Consider the following 18,264-nt stretch of genomic DNA (forward strand, 5'->3'; position numbering starts at 1 on the left):
GATGAGAGCGGAGAGCGCCGAGCTACACGGGGGGGAGAAGGAAATGATGGAACTGCGTGAAAGAGGTGTAAAAAAAAAAAAAAGAAGAAGAATGAGAAGAGAGTCAAGGTCACGAAGGGTCAAACAAATTACCCAGCGTTGGCGGGCACATTTATTTTTCCACGAGGAACACACAAACATGCAACAACGTCATCACAATCCGATAAAGACCGATAGATTAAGAAGCCCTTTAAATGATGTCGTCCTGTTACTTTGCTTTGAATTGATCGGTGTGAACCCTTTTTTCAATAGTCAGCCAATATGCAGACGCCGCCGAGAGGGAACCGTGAGTCGAAAGTAACCAAACCGAATGGGCACTTAAAATGCAAAACATTCAGATGTTTTGCACGTCGTCGAAAAGGAGTGAGGAGAGCGGCCAAACGCTGACTCGTCCCCACCTGAGAAGAAAACGAAAGCAAGATCCTTCTATCTACCAGGAGTAAGATGCAAAAAAAAAACAAAACACAGTGCTAAATCACCAGAGGACCTGGGTGGAATCTCTACTGAAGCTATGATGTTTCTTCTACGCAAAAATAAAATAAAATAAAAAAGCTATGCACTGCCAATACATTTGCTCACAGTTTGGTTAACATGCACCTCTAGGAGAACATTACTGTATCTTTTAAAGGACATGAACCGAAGGTTAATTTACTAGACGCACACTCGGGCGCACATTCGCACAAACACGCCGCTCGACGCACACTTGGACGGACGGACGCAGCGCAGCCGCACACAAGATGTCGCGGATTCGTTAGCGAGAGAAGAGCGATTCGCAGCACAACTGCTGCGGAGTTACACGTTAAGACATCTCACCTCTTCTTTCCACTTCACAACAATTGGAAAATAGAATGAATCTTGATAAGAGCAATATAGCAATGTGGTATAATAGGTCTTATAGAGACAATCGTCATTTAAAAAAAACAAAAAAAAAAAGACATCAAAAATATATGTTTTCTAAAACACACACTGTGAATATCTTCGGTTTGCGACCCCCGTCGTGTAGAAATGTGGAGGCGAGCACCTCTCAAAGAAAACACCGGCAGTCACTTCAACTGCAAAAAATGACCTTCTTGCTACACATAAATCATATACTAGATCCTAAAAAATAGTGAATTGCATAAACACCATCTCCTTCACGTCCTTGATCATACACCAAAGCTTTTTTTGTTTTGTTTTGTCTCATCACCATACAATAAATCTGTACACACCTGAAAGTCTAAAGGGCCTGCGTCGCATTGTACGACAAGGCTGACATGAAGTGAAATGTACAAGAAGCAAACATTTCATAGTTCTTTGTTGCTGGAACTTCACTCCACATGGAACGAAAAAAGAAATCCCTGATAGGTCAAAAGCTGTACTTTTTTTTTTTTTTTTTAATAAAGGGAGTCAAGGGTGTAAAAGGGTTTTGATGGAACAGCCCAAATAATGACTGTTTTCAACGTCTGGGTCAAATTCATTGTTTTAGAAATACGTAAAGTTTTGTTTTAGCTAATGCGGAGGAAACGGACGATACAGGATAGTTAAAAACAAGCATAGGTCATACAATTATTTTCTTTTGAAACATTTCTCACTAATAAATAGGCTATATGCTGGAAGATGACGGTTAGCTAGCTAGCTAGCGCTAGTGCTGAGATAAACTATTACTCCAGCTTTTTCTAAATGGGGGGAAAAAACAACAACACATAGACTATAGTTTCTCAACCGCACGGTAAAAACTAGACCATGCACTAAACAAGGACTTCATGTTAAAATAACTCAAAGCTGTGGGACGAAATTCATCAAGTTCAGTCAAGTTACTTCAGGACCTAGTTAAGGACATCGCTGGTGATTAAGAGAGGTTTGCAGGATGAAACTGTTGTTCAAACGTTGACATTAGCTAAAACAAACTTTAGTAATCATCCCCAGGTTCTATTCAACCCCCGGTCTGCTGTTCTCATCTTGAGACTGAACAACTAGCACACCGACAGCATCAACATGAAAATGCTAAATCAGAGAAATGTCCCATTTTGTGTGGGGATGTTTTTCTCATGCTGCTGGAACTCCTTCACAAATTATAAAGACACATTTATACTTTGAGCTATTTGTCCCACAGGGAATCGACTATACAGGTTCTACATTAAGACAGCAGCATACGCTAAGACTATTTGTAATATAAGACACCCATTACATGTCATACATATTTCAACAGTCCCTGACTTACTGACAGACCTTGTCAGATTTTATGTGTTCATGTCAACGTGTGCCGGTATATAGATATGTGGGCCAGACGATATATCTTTAATATTTTCTACATAGAAGAGTATAAAAATAAATTAAACTTACACCACTCACTCAAATTGAGCTCTGTTTTAAAGGTATATTACATCTGCAAACGTTTTATATATTATCAAAGCATCGCAAGCCATTTACGAAACGACAACGTAAAAGGAGACAAATCAGCTGCAATTTGAGACCTTTCCCTTAAAATCGGTCGATGCAACAAAATGGTCGCCTCAAAGTGCCATGGAAGACTGTGATTCAACCCAAAAACCAAGCTCACAGCGAGGCTCCGGCATGGCGAACCCGACATCAAAGCCCCTCGCTCATTAAAATTAATTGGATATGTTTATGGAAAATTATACAGCACTGGGTTTTATTTCTTTACATTTTTTTTTTTTTTTTTTAATCTCAGATGTTAAGAAACATTGCCACGCCTCCCTGCAAAGCTACCTTCTATTCGCTAGCGGGCACAACATCTGATTGGTGCGCAGGAGTGAAATAGTTGCCAGCCAACAACATTTGCGTGGTTCCTAGAATGAACGTTCTGCTGCTGCTGCTGCTGCTATGGAGGTGGAGGAGGAGGAGGAGGAGGAAGGGCGATGCATCAGGGGAGACCCGAACAAGTCCTGGAGATCCCAACCCCCAACTGTCTTCACTCGACCTGGTGGGACTCGCAAGCAGCAACAACCCTGGAAAAGCTTCTCCGTGGGAAAAACTGCTGGGAATTTTCACAACAAGACGCCCATGTGATCATGCATCCCAGTTTGTTTTTGTTTTTTTTTCCACGAGGGCTTCGAGCCGGCACGCTAATGTGTTGGAGATAACAACCGCCAGCTCCTGTTGGGGGGGTGGGGGGTGGGGGGGGATTGCGTGATGGATCGCACCGCTGTTTGTATTAACAGAAGGGAGGGGAAGGAAAACAACAAACATCCCAGGCTCCATTTTCAGAGAGGTCGGTGCCACCAGCGTGCTGGCAAGAACAAATGAGTTTAACCTTGAGGGTGTGGCGGAAACACCGCAGTCACCACCTTCCAACGAGTCGAAAAACCGGCCGCTGAGGCGCCGGTGACCCGATATTCAACAGCAGAGACTAACATGTCCAAACTGGTTCAGGTCTCACAAATCTACTCTAAGGACAAAAGAAAACACTGTTATTATTATTTTTTTTTAAAGCAACTGGTCAAATGTGGCATCCATGGATTATAAACGCCATGAACCTGCCCCCCCCCCCCCCCACATCCCCACTTCAAATCACGAATGCGCTACTTGCTATGGGGCAATCATAGAAATGACAATGAAACAAGAAAAAAAAAAAGGCCAAAAACTGGATAAAATCAAATCGACTGGAGTTGATTCCGAGTGATGAAAGTCACTTCAAGCCACTTAAATACGTCTTCACAATGCGCAACGACTCGACTTTCCCCTTTCTGGATTTTCCCACCACCACCAGACATCGTACTTGTGTCCCGTCGGGGCCCCCTCCCTATCCAAAACGCAAAGCAACGGCTTCAGTTCGAATCCGTTTCACTGTCAAATGCTCTCTACCTGCGCTCGCCGGAATCCTCCAGAACACCCCTACATGCCTTCACCCTCGTGAGAAACATGGAGAACAGAAGAAACACGTTGAGAGCGTGGAGCGAGAGGCAGAGGAGGAGGAACCTCGCCGTACGTAAAATCAAAGGTATTGATCATCGCCGTGCCGTTTATTAGCCTTCGCCCTTCGCTCTTGTTGTGCCGTCGCTTTCCCGCAGGGTATTTTTCTTTGCGCGTGAGGAGACTGTGTAGACTGCATATTTGCCCCCACCATCATGCGGCATCACTACTCTTTGGGTGAAGGCTGAGCATTGTGGGTCGATGGGGTGTTTTTTTGTTGTTTGTTTTTTCCATCATTCCTCTTTCCGTCTGCCAGCACCGCTGCGCGTCAGTCAGTCCTTCAGGTTGTCCTCTCCGACCCCCTGAGCCGACAGCTCCGTCAGAACGTTGTCCAGGTAATTGGGGTCGGGGTAACCGTGGCCGGTCAGGTTGGAGCCAAATTCTGTCTTGTGGTGAATCTCGTTCCACACGACCGTGTCCGACTCCCCCGTGGTGCTGGATGTGCCGATGGTGAAGATCAGGCGCCGGTCCCACGCCGTTATCAGCAGCTTCAGGACCTGGTGGCACAGAGGAAGAGGCAGCTCTTCTATGATACAACAACAACAACAAAAAAAAGGGTTTCAAACCCGAGAGATGTTTTAATTGCAAAGAGCCGCTGACCTTTCTGCCCTTCTCGTTGTCTGGGAGGTAGCAGTGACGAGGGAAGCCTCTCGCACTGAACTTCTTGCCGGGGTTCGGGTGCTCGTTGGTCTGTGGGAAGACGCAAACGTTAAAGCTCCCTCCGTCTCGATTGCAGCTTAACTCCTAACTGGAAAACGGTAAAAGCCCCCACAGGAGGAGTCTCCGACGCTCGCAGAGCTCCTTTGCCGTCCTCAGACGGCAAAGAAACACATTACCGTAAATGCCACATTATTATGTTAAGTGGCATAATTGATGAATGTGTTTTGCCGTTGCTGCAGAGCCTCGTCAGCCCGGTGCTTCCAAGTGAAACCAGTTACACAATTACAATGCAAACCGTCGCAATGTAAACTTTTTGACTGGTGGGCCACAATGGGTTCTAAAATTTGACAGCAGGGCAGCCGGAGCAGCAGCAGATGGATGGAGTGTTTTGGTGAGCCACCTAATAGGTGAAAAATGTATATCATTTCATGGAATCATATGAATGTCAATTGCTATGCAAATTTAATATCTGTTTATGCCTTTTATTTTTACACAACAGTTGTATATTGTTGCCAGCTGCCTTCTCTATCCCTCTCTCTCTATCCCTCTCATCATCCCCACCCCTTTTCCCCCCCTCACTCATTTCTCCTCTCTACTCCCTCCCCCCCCCCATCCCTCCCTCAGTCCGGTCATGGCCAGAATGTCACCTTTTCATAAGAATATAATAAAAGCACTCAAGAGGTAGCTCCTGAAACGACCCGTGTGGCTCACACTCTCAAAATCTACCTCTGGGAATGAAATCTGTCAGCCGTCATAGACATTCAGAGACACTTCTGCTTGTCATTATGGCCAGACAGGACAAGGGGGGGGGGGGGGCGCGGAGAGAAAATCTATGAAGTCTTTGAAGCCCCACTGAATGTAGCTCTTTATTGAAACGACTCTTAAAACACTGAAAACATGAAATACAGCTATTTTATTACTTACTTACTACTCATATAATTCCTTCAAGTTAGGCAGGCCGGATTAAAAAGGTCTAACACATGGCCCCCGGGCCGTAGTGTGCCCACGCCTGCGTTAGGAGGATTACACGCGTGAGAGCGAGAGGTCCGTCTCTTTCAGCGTGTTTGCAAGATAAGCAGCGGGCCGGCCGACCCCAGCGGTCAGGTGAACCCCAGCGCTCTCTGTCCCCTGGGATTTTAACAACGCTCCTCTGGTGGAAAAAAAGAAAGGGCCCGTTTATTGGCTCCAATAAAGCGCCTGTCAGCACTGGGGATGAAATACGCAACTGGAGCTCGAAGGCAGGCAGGCAGGCAGGCCAGCGAGAAACATGTTCTCCTCGCATTTCAGGCCACCTCTCGCAAAAATAAATAAATAAATAAATGAATAAATAAAAAATTGGAAAGGAGAGGAGAGAACTCAAATGATGAATTTCGCATTCATTTTGAATTTGAATGAGGGGGTTAAAAAGTTCGCAAGACTGGGATACATTTGATGAGAGCAGTGGCAACATTTTGTATTTGCTGTGTCCAACTAACGCTTCAGATGAGGGAATAATTAGTCACCATTAACTAGCTGTTGTGACATAGACTTAGTGAAAGGGAATGGTGTTTGGGATTAGGGAAGGAGTTGAGGGAAGACTTAGGAGTTAATGGAGTTCATTTGTTCGTAGAACATGAAGAATAAAACATGACTCATTTTAAAAGTTTGAGTTTCAAATGGCCAATATGTTTCCAATTTGCAGGCCAAATAATAGTTAGTTAATGCTGAATAAGCGTTCCCTTGTCTGAAGAGTCGCCAACCTCCAAGTGAAAACGGCCCGGTTGCCTGCAGTCGATGATGTCATGAAATCATGAACCCAGTCTGCAAAAACAATGAGAAACGCTGACCAAGAAATGCTGTTCTCCAGACTTATCTGAGTATCCTGCAGTCAACTGCGCCAGGCAACAAGCAACGCTTTGCAGTTCATCTCATTTTAAAGCCATTCATTTGAAAGCGTTTGATCAGCTCGCGAAATTGCACTCGGCAGGAAAGCAAAGTTACTAGTAGTGGAAAAAAGTGTACGTGTTTCAAAAAGGTGTGGCCGCATCGCACAGAAACACACAAAAAATTCATATTATGCTTTTTTTTTGTTCAGTATTCATTAAAAAAAGAAAGAAATCCCTGCTGCGTTGAAAGAAGGGGTGCAATTCACCCTGGAATAAGTCAATGAATTTTTAAAATGGTCCTGAAACAGTCACTTCACATAGAGAAAATTAGCCAGACAGTGCAGCACCTGACTAACTGAGCTGAATTCCTCATCTTGGTAAGTTTGCTAATGTCGTCAAGCCGATTCACAGACACATTTGCTGAAAATCCAGCTGCGTATGATGAGAACATCAGGCGCTTTTTGAGGCAAATTTATTAATTCATAATCTCGGAGGACATTCAAGGCTCTTTTTTTTTTTCTCAATTCAATCATAAATTCATGGCTTGGAGTTATTTCTGAAGCACCGTGCCCTCCTCTCCTTTGGCAGGAGTGTCTCTCCGAGGATTTCCGAGGCTCCAATCCCTGCCCTGCACCTGCTGTGATCCCAGACACGGCCGCTTCCACAGCGACTTACACCTCATCCTCCCGCACCAACAAGCGGCCGCCGCTATCGGCTCAAGCTGATAAGCGGCGGTTGCAGAAAAGGGGCAAGAGACTTAAAGAGCCGAGGCGGCGGATCATGACACAGTGGCGGCGAGGTGGATTTCCCGCAAAGTAGCGCAGCTCTGACCTGGATCCCGGCAGGAATGTCGTAGACGATGCGAATGGTCTTGGAGTCTAGGTATCCGGGGAGACAGTGAGGGATGACGTGGTACTCCATCTTCCCGGGAGGCTGCGTGCCCGTTTTCTCCCCGTAGATGGTCTTGCACGTCGGGCACTGAAGGCTGCCATCCTGCTTTGAGGAAAAAAACGGACATTTCTAATTAGCTGCGTTTGCATTATTTTGAAAAAGCCTGATTGCCTAAGTTGAGGAGAGAGGTTTTCATTTTCCTGTGGCGTCCCTCTCGTCGGCCCTCGTGCTCTGTATTTTCAACGCATGTGCAGATGAACTACGGAGAGTTACAGCTCGACTCCCAACTTTCGTTCCATGGTGCTGCCAACACATATGTGGATTATTATTCTCTAAACTATTTCTTTTCTTTTTTTTATGACAATATCTTGCATTTGAAATTTCAATATTTGATTTTAAAAAATCTGAGACAGGTGTATCAACATACTGTTGTGAGAGAGCTATATACAACAGTGACATCTTAACAAGACCAACCAGAAGAGTTTCCCCAATGTCTCTTCCTAAGGTTGACTAACCTAATGTATTTAGGTAACAATGTGCTAGTAACTGCAGCATCAAATACACAATACAGCTAGTACTGCAAGTAGTACAACTACTTTTACACGTAGAAAAGAAAAATTGGACACCCTTAAAATTATACTTTTTAAATTGAATAATTGAATATTTGCCAGAGAATTGTTTTTGTGTGTTTGAAGGTTTGGCCACCTCATAGGCACACAAACAAAAGAAGAAAACTTGCACTATTGTAGAATCATCTAGTTCTTGTACTCTCGTACTCTGGGTGTGTTGCAAGGGACATGATTTGCTGAAACACACACTTCTGAGCAGGACGGAACTGCACTTGGAGACTTAGGACACATACTGTACAATACAGTACATCAGAAATGCATGGGGTGTTTTTTCCACTACTCTGGTATCAACCACACTATCACTACTGCTATTACTGAAAATAATAGCGATGATACTAACAACAACATCAACAAGTTAAACTGAGTCACACTCAATAAACATATTAAATATGATCCAGCAGGGAGTCTAACCGTGTAAGCAGGGCTATATTCCATTCATTAAAAGGAGGAAAATCTAGATTACAAATCAAATCTTTGCGAATTAAGTAAGATTTTCTCCTTCATTTCTAAGGATTATCTTAAAGCCTTTGAAAATTACTTCACTCAATTCTCTAAACAGAAGAACAGAAAGCAAGGGCAGAGACAACTTTCTCACAAACATTTGTGAAAAGGTGCGTAGAGAAGTGGAAAAACTCGAGTCTTTGGTCCCTTAATAAAGCCCAATGCAAGATGGGAACAAACACACACTGCATATATTGTTGCTTGGCGTTTGAGTGTTCAGAAATCATGACATCAATTAGATTTGATTTTGCTGATAGTGTCGCACATAACTGCAAATTTCCTTCAACCTTTATAATGACTTTTAATTAGATAAATCAGAGTAAAAAAGGGTTCCATATAATGTTCCTCACTGATTAACAGCACCAGCAACTACATAATTGATTGTAATCATATATGCATTTCACATACAGGCCTGTAAGAACAGATTTAAGCATTCCATATGTCTTAACATTGGAAGTTTAGTATTATAAGTATAGCTTAAAATGAAAAGTATTTCACGTATTTCCTTGAGGTTAGAAAGCAGTGCTTTCGGCACTGATGTGTGTAAGCTGTGCTGAAGTGAGCATCATTTAAAGGGATTTTTTACAAACTCCCGATATAACCGATCGCCATCTGTGTACAGCAGAAAGCGGAGCCTGGTCCTCCGCCAGCTCCCTTAAACTCAGTCAAGCTGCAAGACGTCGCGAGGTTGGTCATTTCAGCCGCGAGTGACATCACAGCAGCGTCTGGCTTTGCAGCTTTTACCCACCTTATTGCCATTGTTGTACATGGCCACCAGGCACAGCAGATGGTACATGTGGCCGCACTTGCCAAGTTTGCCCACCAGCTCTGGCTTGATGCCTTTGTGCTGCAGGATGCCTTCGTATCCCGACGCCATGGCCAGCCTCTCCATGCAGATGGTGCAGTCCTGGAATAGCCGAGCGAAATGCTTCATCTGCTGCCGTTCCACACGACTGTGTGTTCACCACAACTTTCACGCTCAGTTTGGACATCAAACGGCAGCATCACGGTGGGCATGGGGGATGTGTGTGTGTGTGTTGGGGGGGTGTTAACCCCACTCTAAGAGTGTGCTGGTGTGTTTTTCCTACCTCATCTGGCAGCACTTTAATCTTCTCTGTGTATCTTCTCACCACGTCTTCCGGGTTTTTTCCTTGTCGGGGCACAAACGACAGAGGAAGTGAGAGAAGAACTTCAACTGGCTGTCGCGTTTGTCCATCTCACCAACCTCCTTTAGACATCACTACATCATCAAATCTTGAAATGAATCAGGCCTCAAAGGCCCCAGGGAGAAGGCAAACAGGAAGCCACTCTGAGCCAGGCTGCTTCCGTAGAGATTAGCGTGACTGCTGCAGTGGCTGCGGTTTTGTCAAAACACAACTTTCACTTTACTCCCAACTCTGGTCGGCAGGAGTTTGGTTAAACGCTGCAGCTCACCACAAGGCATCGCATGCAGCGAGTCTCTCGTTTCACGGCACTTTGTAATCTTAGAGCGGTTGCATGTGACTGACGGAAGGCTTGCCGCCCGCTCTCAAATGTTTGCTGTGGGCTCGAGGATTCAGGAATCATTCCATCTGCAATGCCAGCTCCGAGCTAACCGCAGGCGTTCATCAACGCATGCATTTTGAAGGTTTTATTAAATGAGTTTCAACCTTCTCCGGCCTTGTTGCGTGCAGAAAGCAGTGCAGGATGAACCGAAATGTAATAACTACATGTCTGTTTCCTGCAAAGGCCTGCAGCTGCTCAGAATTCACTCTGTGCGTGTAGCCAGCACTTTGCTCGTGGCTCAGCAAACAGGGGCTCCATAAAGAGCTTCTCCATGATAGGGAAAAAAATAGATATTAAAATTCTAATCTTCATAATCTTTGGAGTAGCTTTAGGAAAGCAGACATCAATCTTTGAGGCATGCAATTGCTTCCTTTAATTAGATCAGTCATTAAAATGATCTTACGCTCCAGAGATTAATAATGCGCGTTGAACTCTTGTTGATTATCAAATTACAATACTCCATTTAACCTTCTTTCACCCAATTGTTTTAGTGGTGGAAATTAATTAACTTCACCAATTGAATTTGCCAGATTGTTAATGTTCTAAAGATGACTTGATTTTAAGACGCGTCTTAAAATCTGTAATATATTTTTTTTAATACATACATAATTAGAATCAAGTGTGTCACTATTACTAAACTATGCTAAGTGTTCATTGAACAGCAGTAATTGACGTGTTGGAGACTACACCTACAAATACAGGAAGTACTATTGCATTTGAAAAAAAAAAAACATAATCAAAGTGTCTCCTGTCTGGGTATTTTATTCGCCTTCTAATTGCATCAACTGAACAACGTCCCTCCTCGGCGATAATTATTGCCAAATTACGTTTTTCACTCTGCTGCCGGGGCCCGCGCTATAGATTTCTTTCCCCGTCAATTGATGGAAGCTGCAGGGACCAGTGAAATAAAGTGCTGCTCTGGAGGCCCCACAGCAGCCAGGAGAAATGGTGAGAGCGGTGGAGGGGTTGAAGAGGACAATCATAGCACAGGGTCGGAAGTCCGACAGCCTGGGTGATCAATTAGGACAAAAACCCGCCAGGGACGGCAGCGTTTTCGACGGCTCCCATCGACCAGCACTTATTCCAAGCTGCGGGCGTCCGGCCAGACACTGGCTGCCATCTCAAAACAACTGTCTCCTTTTAATTACTATTCGCGGGAGTGCTGCACACCTGTAAAGCTGTCGCAGGAACATATTCTATGCCTCCTTTTTTATTGAAGAAGAAGAAGAAGAAGAAGAAGACCTTTATTCATCCCACGGTGGGGAAGTTTGCAACAGTGGAGTTTTAATGGCATTAAAGTGTGTAATATTTGGCTTGAATTATTATTTTATATGAGCAAAAGCTTAACATACTGCCCATAAATACATTAACAAAAGTGTATAATAGTGGTACAATGAAAGCCATTTGGTTTTCCTACCCATGGAACAGTTCTTATTTATATGTTAGAATATACATAGATCAAGGCTCTTGCTGCCATCTTGCACCACTATATTGCTAAGGAAGCCCGGTTTGGACAATTCAGGTCGGCTGAGAGGGTGACTGCTCGCATCTTCAAATAAAACAACAAAGAAGAAGGTGGACGAGGTTTCCAGGTTTGGGTGCGCATGTCACTGTAGTTCACTGGCGAGCTCGGGAGGGGGGGCGAAAGAGTGAAAGACGCTGCAATCTAAAATGTAACCACTTGATGTTGCTGTTTCTTCTTCAAAATCTCCAAATATGACACAATTAGCCTTCAATGATTGAAGGTTTTGTTTAATGGATTCAAATACGGTGGTGGCACTTCTGCTTTTTATTTTAATTTTTTTTTACTTCTCTATTGTCAATGTCATGCCAACTCTCTTGCACTATCCCAGCCTCTCACCTTTCCTCAGGTGCTTCTTCTTGGTTTTGCGGCGCATGCCATTGATCCCCGGCACGGGCTTCATGTCACTCTTGTTAATGGGCGGCGGGTGCAGAATGGGCTTTGGAGCCCGAGTCAGGCAGACCGGCAGACCTGCAGCGCACATCAGGATACCTGTCATACCTGATGCATGTGTACAGCACAGAGACGCACAAACAGACACAAAAGAGTGGACAAAGCACCAACGGTGAGTGTTTTTTTATTGATCTATTGATTTTCCTAGTTGATCTAAGATTGACCACAAACTGGCGTTCTGAGATTGTGCTTTATGAAACATGCTCTATGTGGTCAATTTCAATCTCACCTGCCAGCGCTGGGTGTAACGGTCCAGATCCGGTCAGGTTCTTTACCGGGAGGGCAGGAACCCTGCAGGAGAAGAGGAGGATTGATTGATGACTTGATGGTTTTTTTTTTTATATCATGAGATTTACTTTGTTATATTCCTCAGCGTAATACTACAAGACTCGATGGCAACTGGAAATACTAAGGAAACCACTGATCGTGCTATTTTGTGCCAGTCCATTTCATACGAGAAAAGCGCACTTTCACATCTCCTCAATTTCTCTCCGACCGTGAAATCCGAATGTTCCTGATCGAGCGCGACTGCTGATTAAATACGCAGATGAGAGGCGATGAACAGCGGCCCGTTCTGTTCTACCCGGCACGGAGAATAATAATAAAAAAAAAAAAAAAATGCTGGAGTCAAATGTCACATACGCTCCAGCAAAGACGCAGAGACAACCGCAACGAGATGAGACACTTTGACTCATGCAAAAGGAAGCGCAACAGCGCCTGATTGAGGATGACGTTCGGAGAGGCTGCGCTTCATGACCAACTGAGACGACAAAGGCAGTTGACTTGTGCACTCCTCAAGATCTGTGAAGCGGAGCGGACGGGGAGCACTCAAGGCATTAATACAACCGCACAAGTCAGTGAGTCTCTTGTCAGAGGGCTGAAGCTGTGATTTAAACAAAGTCCGCTGCATGGAAACACATTCCTCAGGTTAGAATTAGGCCTTGATGAACATTTTATATCTTATTTAGTTTTGTTTGTTCGATCGATTAGCACGGAATGGCATTTTACTAACAAGAAGATGGTTTTAATTTACATTAGAATAGAATAAGAGTTTTTCCCACTGAAACTGAATGATTTTATTGTTGGGCCTCTTCTTTTTATTGGCATTTTATTGTGCGTCAATCATTTCTAAATAAACACAGTCTTGGTTTATTAGTGCATCCCAGTCACTCTGAGTTTCTGTTTCTGAACTAAGATTCTGTTCTCTGGAATGAGTGAGCACCAGCGTTGTTGGGATTACTCCATGAAAGTAAACCAACTACTGATTACTCCTTTAAAAAGTAATCTAATTACTTCTTTAACTACTTTGCTTCAGAAGTAATCAATTACTAATGACTTTAGTTACTTAAAGTCAAAAAAAAAAAAAAAAACAGCTGCCCAGTGCTTTGGAATGAACTTTATAAAGTGAACATTTTGCGATTCCAAATACTGCCTCTGTCCTCTCAACATGAATGAATGTTTGCTCTCTGCACGCAAACTGCACATTTCACAGAACAAACTCATGTGCAGCGCTGGTGGCCCAAATTGTGGTTTTTGGTGGTTTTCCTAAGTTCAAGACATTTTTAACTTGCAAAACATTTCGGAAAAGTGAGAGAATCGTGCCTCGAGTAAGTCATTATGATACAATTTCCAGTTTTGCCACAGTAATCCTGTTACATTACTCCATTATTAAAAAGTACTTTAATTACGGCAGTAGGTTACTCAGCAACACTGGTGGGCACTCCAGGACGGTGAGTGTCTGTGGACCACTGATGGTTTTGGTGTCAGGAGTCCGCAGTCAACACAGCAAACTATGGGCTCAACATCACAGAGTGCAGCTCTGCGTCAAAACAAACTGTATTGCAGGTCTCAAGATTACCGCCACCTTTCAGTGCACGGTACCTTTTCAAATGGGACCTTTTTTTTTGAATCAACGCATCTGCAACAAAACCCAGTTGAAAAACCAGGTGTCTCTCTGCTTTTTACAGTATGAACAATAGGGAATACTGGGAATAATAGTGATTTTCATCCTTTCAGTAGCTACCAGCGAGGCCGCAGCTGATTGCGAGACGCCCAGTCGGGTAAAGTGTGTGAATTCCTGCCTGCATTGCAAAAGAAACAAAAAAGGGGTAGAAACAAAAAGCGATGCGCTCATCAGAAAAAAAAAAAGAAAAAACACAAAAAAACCAAACGTTCCTCTGCGCCCTCTGTGGTCAGATTTATAATGTATGAAGACTTAGCCCTGCAGACACCCTGGAGGAGAAACCCAATCATCAAAAGCTTGGTGGACGCCTGGAGACACATTTACTAAAACTGGAACTGCGTGGCCCGCAGCCACGTCCAAGATGAAAGATCTGGGAGGAAGTCGTGTGGAATGAGCCACTTTCTAGTATCTCTCACGCTTTCCAAGTCCCGGTGCTCTTTGACCATGAAACAACCGGGCCCCCGCAGCATTTGGGGGCCTCACAAAAAATGTGCATCGGGAGGCCGCTTTGATATTAGCACAGAGCCTGTGTTCCCGTGCCAGGGGAAGCCCTTCAATAAGCCCGGCGCAATAACAAGAAGAAGGGACACGAGGCCGTTCAATATACGTTCTCTGGTGGGCGGGTGGGGGAGGGGCTCGGATAAAATGGGTCTTCAGCTTCCCTCTGGAGCGCGAAGGCTGACGGGAAGGATAAACACCTCGAGTCGGAACGTCTCCCTCCGGAGGCCCGCCAGCGTCACTGCGACGGCTTCGCTCGGCCGCTTGGATTTACTGTGTACCGTAGTTCCCGAGCAAAAAAACTACAGACTGCGAGTTTCACGCCTTCAAGCAGAGGTGGAATTATTGAGTGGACTCTCCTGCGGCTGTTGCAGCATGTAACAAAAAAAAAAAAACCCCGACCAGTCGATAAGTTCTCAGCACCTTAAGCCGCCCATCGCTCAGAGGGAGCAACTGCCGCCGTTGCAGGACGGCCTCCGTCTGGACGGATGAAGCCAATATTGTTTTTTGGTTTTTTTTTGTTGTTGTTGTTTTTCTCCTGCGGGGACAATGCGGAGGGCGTTTACGCGCTGGTGACACCTCATCAAACGTGAACGATTGCGACGCTCAATAAAAACAAATTAGACACGGCCCGGTGGGAGAGGTCCTCCTTCACTCGGGGCCTAAATCTAATCACAACGTGCCACGGACAACATCCTCCCTTTATGAGGGCACATGCGATCGTCCAAGACGAAGCGTTTTCATCAGAAGGCGGAGACGGGTGGAAACAGCGCCCCCTGGCGTTTAGCCGCCGTCCAGAACATCCGGCGTGAATACGGAGCGCTGCGTTAATTAGGGAGGCGTTTCATCTTTACTGCCTTTACCATCAGGCGCAGGGCGGCGTGACTAATAAATATGCAACATGGATGAAACAGCTGAAGATGTGAAAGTGGCGCGGACGACTTCCTCCGCCGCGCGCCTTTTTTTCTTTTTTTTTTTTTTTTTGCGGTTTTATTGTTAGAACACAGTTCGGCTCGCGTCTCCCAAGAAATTTTCCCATCATGCTGTGCCTTATTATTTCCAACGAGCCTGTCACCCACCGTCTACGAGCTGCTGATTTTTCTTTTCTTGCGCTGCTATAAAAACAGCTTGCCTCATCATATAAAGCCTGCAGTTATCAACCTCCCCTGCCTCAGCTTTTTTTTTTTTTTTTTTTTTTTTAATATATAATAGTTCCAGAGATTAAAAAGTTTTGAGTAGAAAAGCAAAACGTGCAGCTGGGCTGGAAGGTTTACAATCTGCAGACACCCTGATCAAGATCCCTGTGACTTGATGTATGAATCAAAGATGACGCAAGAACCACTTTACCCACGTTTTCCTGAAAAAAACGTGACTTTATCTCGTCAGTGAACTGTCCACCAATGACAAAAGTCCACCCGCAACTTCTTCTTCAGCTTGTTTGCACTTTTCTAAACGTGTGCGCAAAAGACCAAGCTGTGCAAATCAGCCCTTTGTGGCATCACAAAAGGCACGGATACCACTCACAAGTTAGGGACAAAACCTCCGAGCAGCTGTTCCTTCCGTCCTCAGAGACCAACTCAGGGCCAAGTTGATTTTGAAAAAAAGAAAAAAAAAGAGGCCTTATTTTGCTGTTTTCTGGAGATCTGAAGTGTTTTGCTTATTTGAATGGTGAATGGTGCTCAAAGACAAAGACCCAAATATATCTATCATGAATAATATTCATCATTCTGACTGCACTCATGAATGTTGACAAGCTAAGATCCCATCACTCATCTGTAGATGCAAAACAATATTTTTTTTTATTTTCTTCATTTTTTGGTTTAATCTCCGGACGATCACATTATCACACAGTATCACACGTCTACAGAAGAGGGATTTTCTAAACTCTAAGTGTTCACAAACAGAAGATTTTTTTTTAAATTGGCCTGGTTGTGGTTGAACAACGACGAGGCTGAAGCTTTGCTTTGTCGAGCCCGTGTCTGCGCATCACTCTTTCCCCTGAACTCCTTGAAAAAAAGAAAAGAAAAAAGAAGCGCACCTCTGTCGGCTCCGACCCGACCTTGTCTGCTGAGCCCGGAGCGCTGCAGGTTAACAAGCACGTCACGTCCCTCCCACTGCGCTCCATCCCCAATTCTGATAAATTGTTGAGTCTCCGCCCTCATATTTATGTCGCACGCACAGTCATTACCGTCCTCCGTAACTGTGTCAGAGTGACTCATAAAGCATCGCAATGACTGTGTGCTAATCTCACCCTGGCCTTCCTTGCCACCAGCATATCACTGTCCACCCAAAACTGGTGCTCGCCCTCCCCGCAGGGTTGTTGACAGTGTTGTTGGGATTGTAAAAGTAATCCAACTACTGATGACTGATTACTCCTTAAAAAGGTAATCTAACTATTTATTTAGCTACTTTCTTTCATAAGTAATCAATTACTAATTACTTAAGATCAAGTAACAGTTGAGAACGTCTTGTTTCCTGCACATAACCTACAACGAAGCGCAATATTCTTTGATTTAGACGAGATGAATGAGATGAATTTCCAGCGTCGCATGCACGGCTGCATCGTCAATCCGCGACATCATTGTTGTCCGTTGTTTTTCCAAATTTCCGACATTTTGTGGATAAATAAAGATATTGTTAGCTTGCAAAATATTTCGGAAAAGTAATGGAATCGTTACTTGATAAAGTAATTATGATATAATGACCAGTTTTGCCACAGTAATCCCATCAGATTACTCCGTTGCAAAAAAAAAATTACAGTTTAGTTTAATTACAGTAGTGGATCACTTAGAAATACCCGCCAACACTGGTTGTTGATGAGCAACATTCAGCCAGACTGGACCGGACCGGACGTGGACGTCTCGGTATTTCTTTCACCTCGCCAACTCTCATCCACTTCTCCTGCGCTCGCCTCTCGTCCATATTTTCCGCGTGACGGGACTACAGCCGAACCTTTAATAATACAGGCTGCAAGAGGCTCTAAAAACGAGCGCGCTTCTGACCTGGCTAAGCGAATTAAGTGATAAACACGGCCGCTGCGAACCCGGCCCATCAACGGCACGTTAATAACGGCACCCCGTCAGGTCGGGTCGCCAGGGTCGCCGTCGCTCATCTGTCCAGTTGCTTTCGGAGCCTCAAGGACTCAGTCCTGCCCTGACCCCACCCCTTCCACCCCCAACCCCCAACCCCCCCCAGCTAAATAGAGACCACACAGTGCCCGGTCGAGGAAGTGCTGACAGACGACTAATATCCCCTCATCTGCTTATTATGCACCATGAAGACGGTGAGATGGGGGGGTTGTAATGGGAGGATTCCGGGAGCGCTGCGTTGCACATTGATGTGGGTCGGCGGGAGGTAGAGGCGAGCCCACCCCACCCCACCCCCCCACCCCCGACAAGCCCGCCTCAGCGCGGGTAATGCACCGTCCAATGAACCTGAAAAAGCACCTGAGAACCGGCAATAACGACGACAGGAAGCCCCAAATTGGATTAGTTTGGCCCTGATGAGCTCGCATGATTTATTCATTCATTTGCGATATTAATTCAATCTCATGGCGATCTCCGGATCACAGAGCAGCAGCACTGCTGCAACCGAGGGCTAATGATTGGACGCAGGCCGCCCCTCCCCTCCAACCCCCGCCCGAGTCAAAGCTCAGCTCACAGAGCAGCGCTCAGTAAAAGAAGAACCGCGACTCTCACTCTGTTTGTACGTCTTATTGTTTTCCCCATCCTCCCTTTCTGGCCACGTTGCCGTGAAAGCGGCGAACGATCGCGGCACAGAGTTCAA

General features: G+C 44.9%; 1 protein-coding gene across 4 annotated transcripts in view; it reads right to left on the reverse strand.

The window, feature by feature from the left end:
• Positions 1-109: 109 nt before the first annotated feature.
• dtx1 (deltex 1, E3 ubiquitin ligase) overlaps positions 110-18,264 on the reverse strand; it is a 52,125-nt gene continuing 33,970 nt past the window's right edge. For 2 of the 4 annotated variants that reach the window (XM_076039017.1, XM_076039018.1), the window contains 7 exons: positions 12,247-12,308; positions 11,904-12,065; positions 9,586-9,647; positions 9,246-9,404; positions 7,308-7,472; positions 4,552-4,641; positions 110-4,448 (listed from right to left, as the gene is read on the reverse strand). In XM_076039017.1, coding sequence (XP_075895132.1) covers positions 4,224-4,448; positions 4,552-4,641; positions 7,308-7,472; positions 9,246-9,404; positions 9,586-9,647; positions 11,904-12,065; positions 12,247-12,308 — 925 coding nt within the window. In that variant the 3' untranslated portion in view covers positions 110-4,223. The remainder of the gene's footprint in view (positions 4,449-4,551; positions 4,642-7,307; positions 7,473-9,245; positions 9,405-9,585; positions 9,648-11,903; positions 12,066-12,246; positions 12,309-18,264) is intronic. The other 2 variants (XM_076039020.1, XM_076039019.1) reach the window with 2 other exon arrangements.

Source organism: Nelusetta ayraudi, unplaced genomic scaffold (genome assembly GCF_046127955.1).
Source record: "Nelusetta ayraudi isolate G7.1 ecotype Tasmania unplaced genomic scaffold, CSIRO-AGI_Nayr_v1 ptg000058l, whole genome shotgun sequence".
Classification (NCBI taxonomy): domain Eukaryota; kingdom Metazoa; phylum Chordata; class Actinopteri; order Tetraodontiformes; family Monacanthidae; genus Nelusetta; species Nelusetta ayraudi.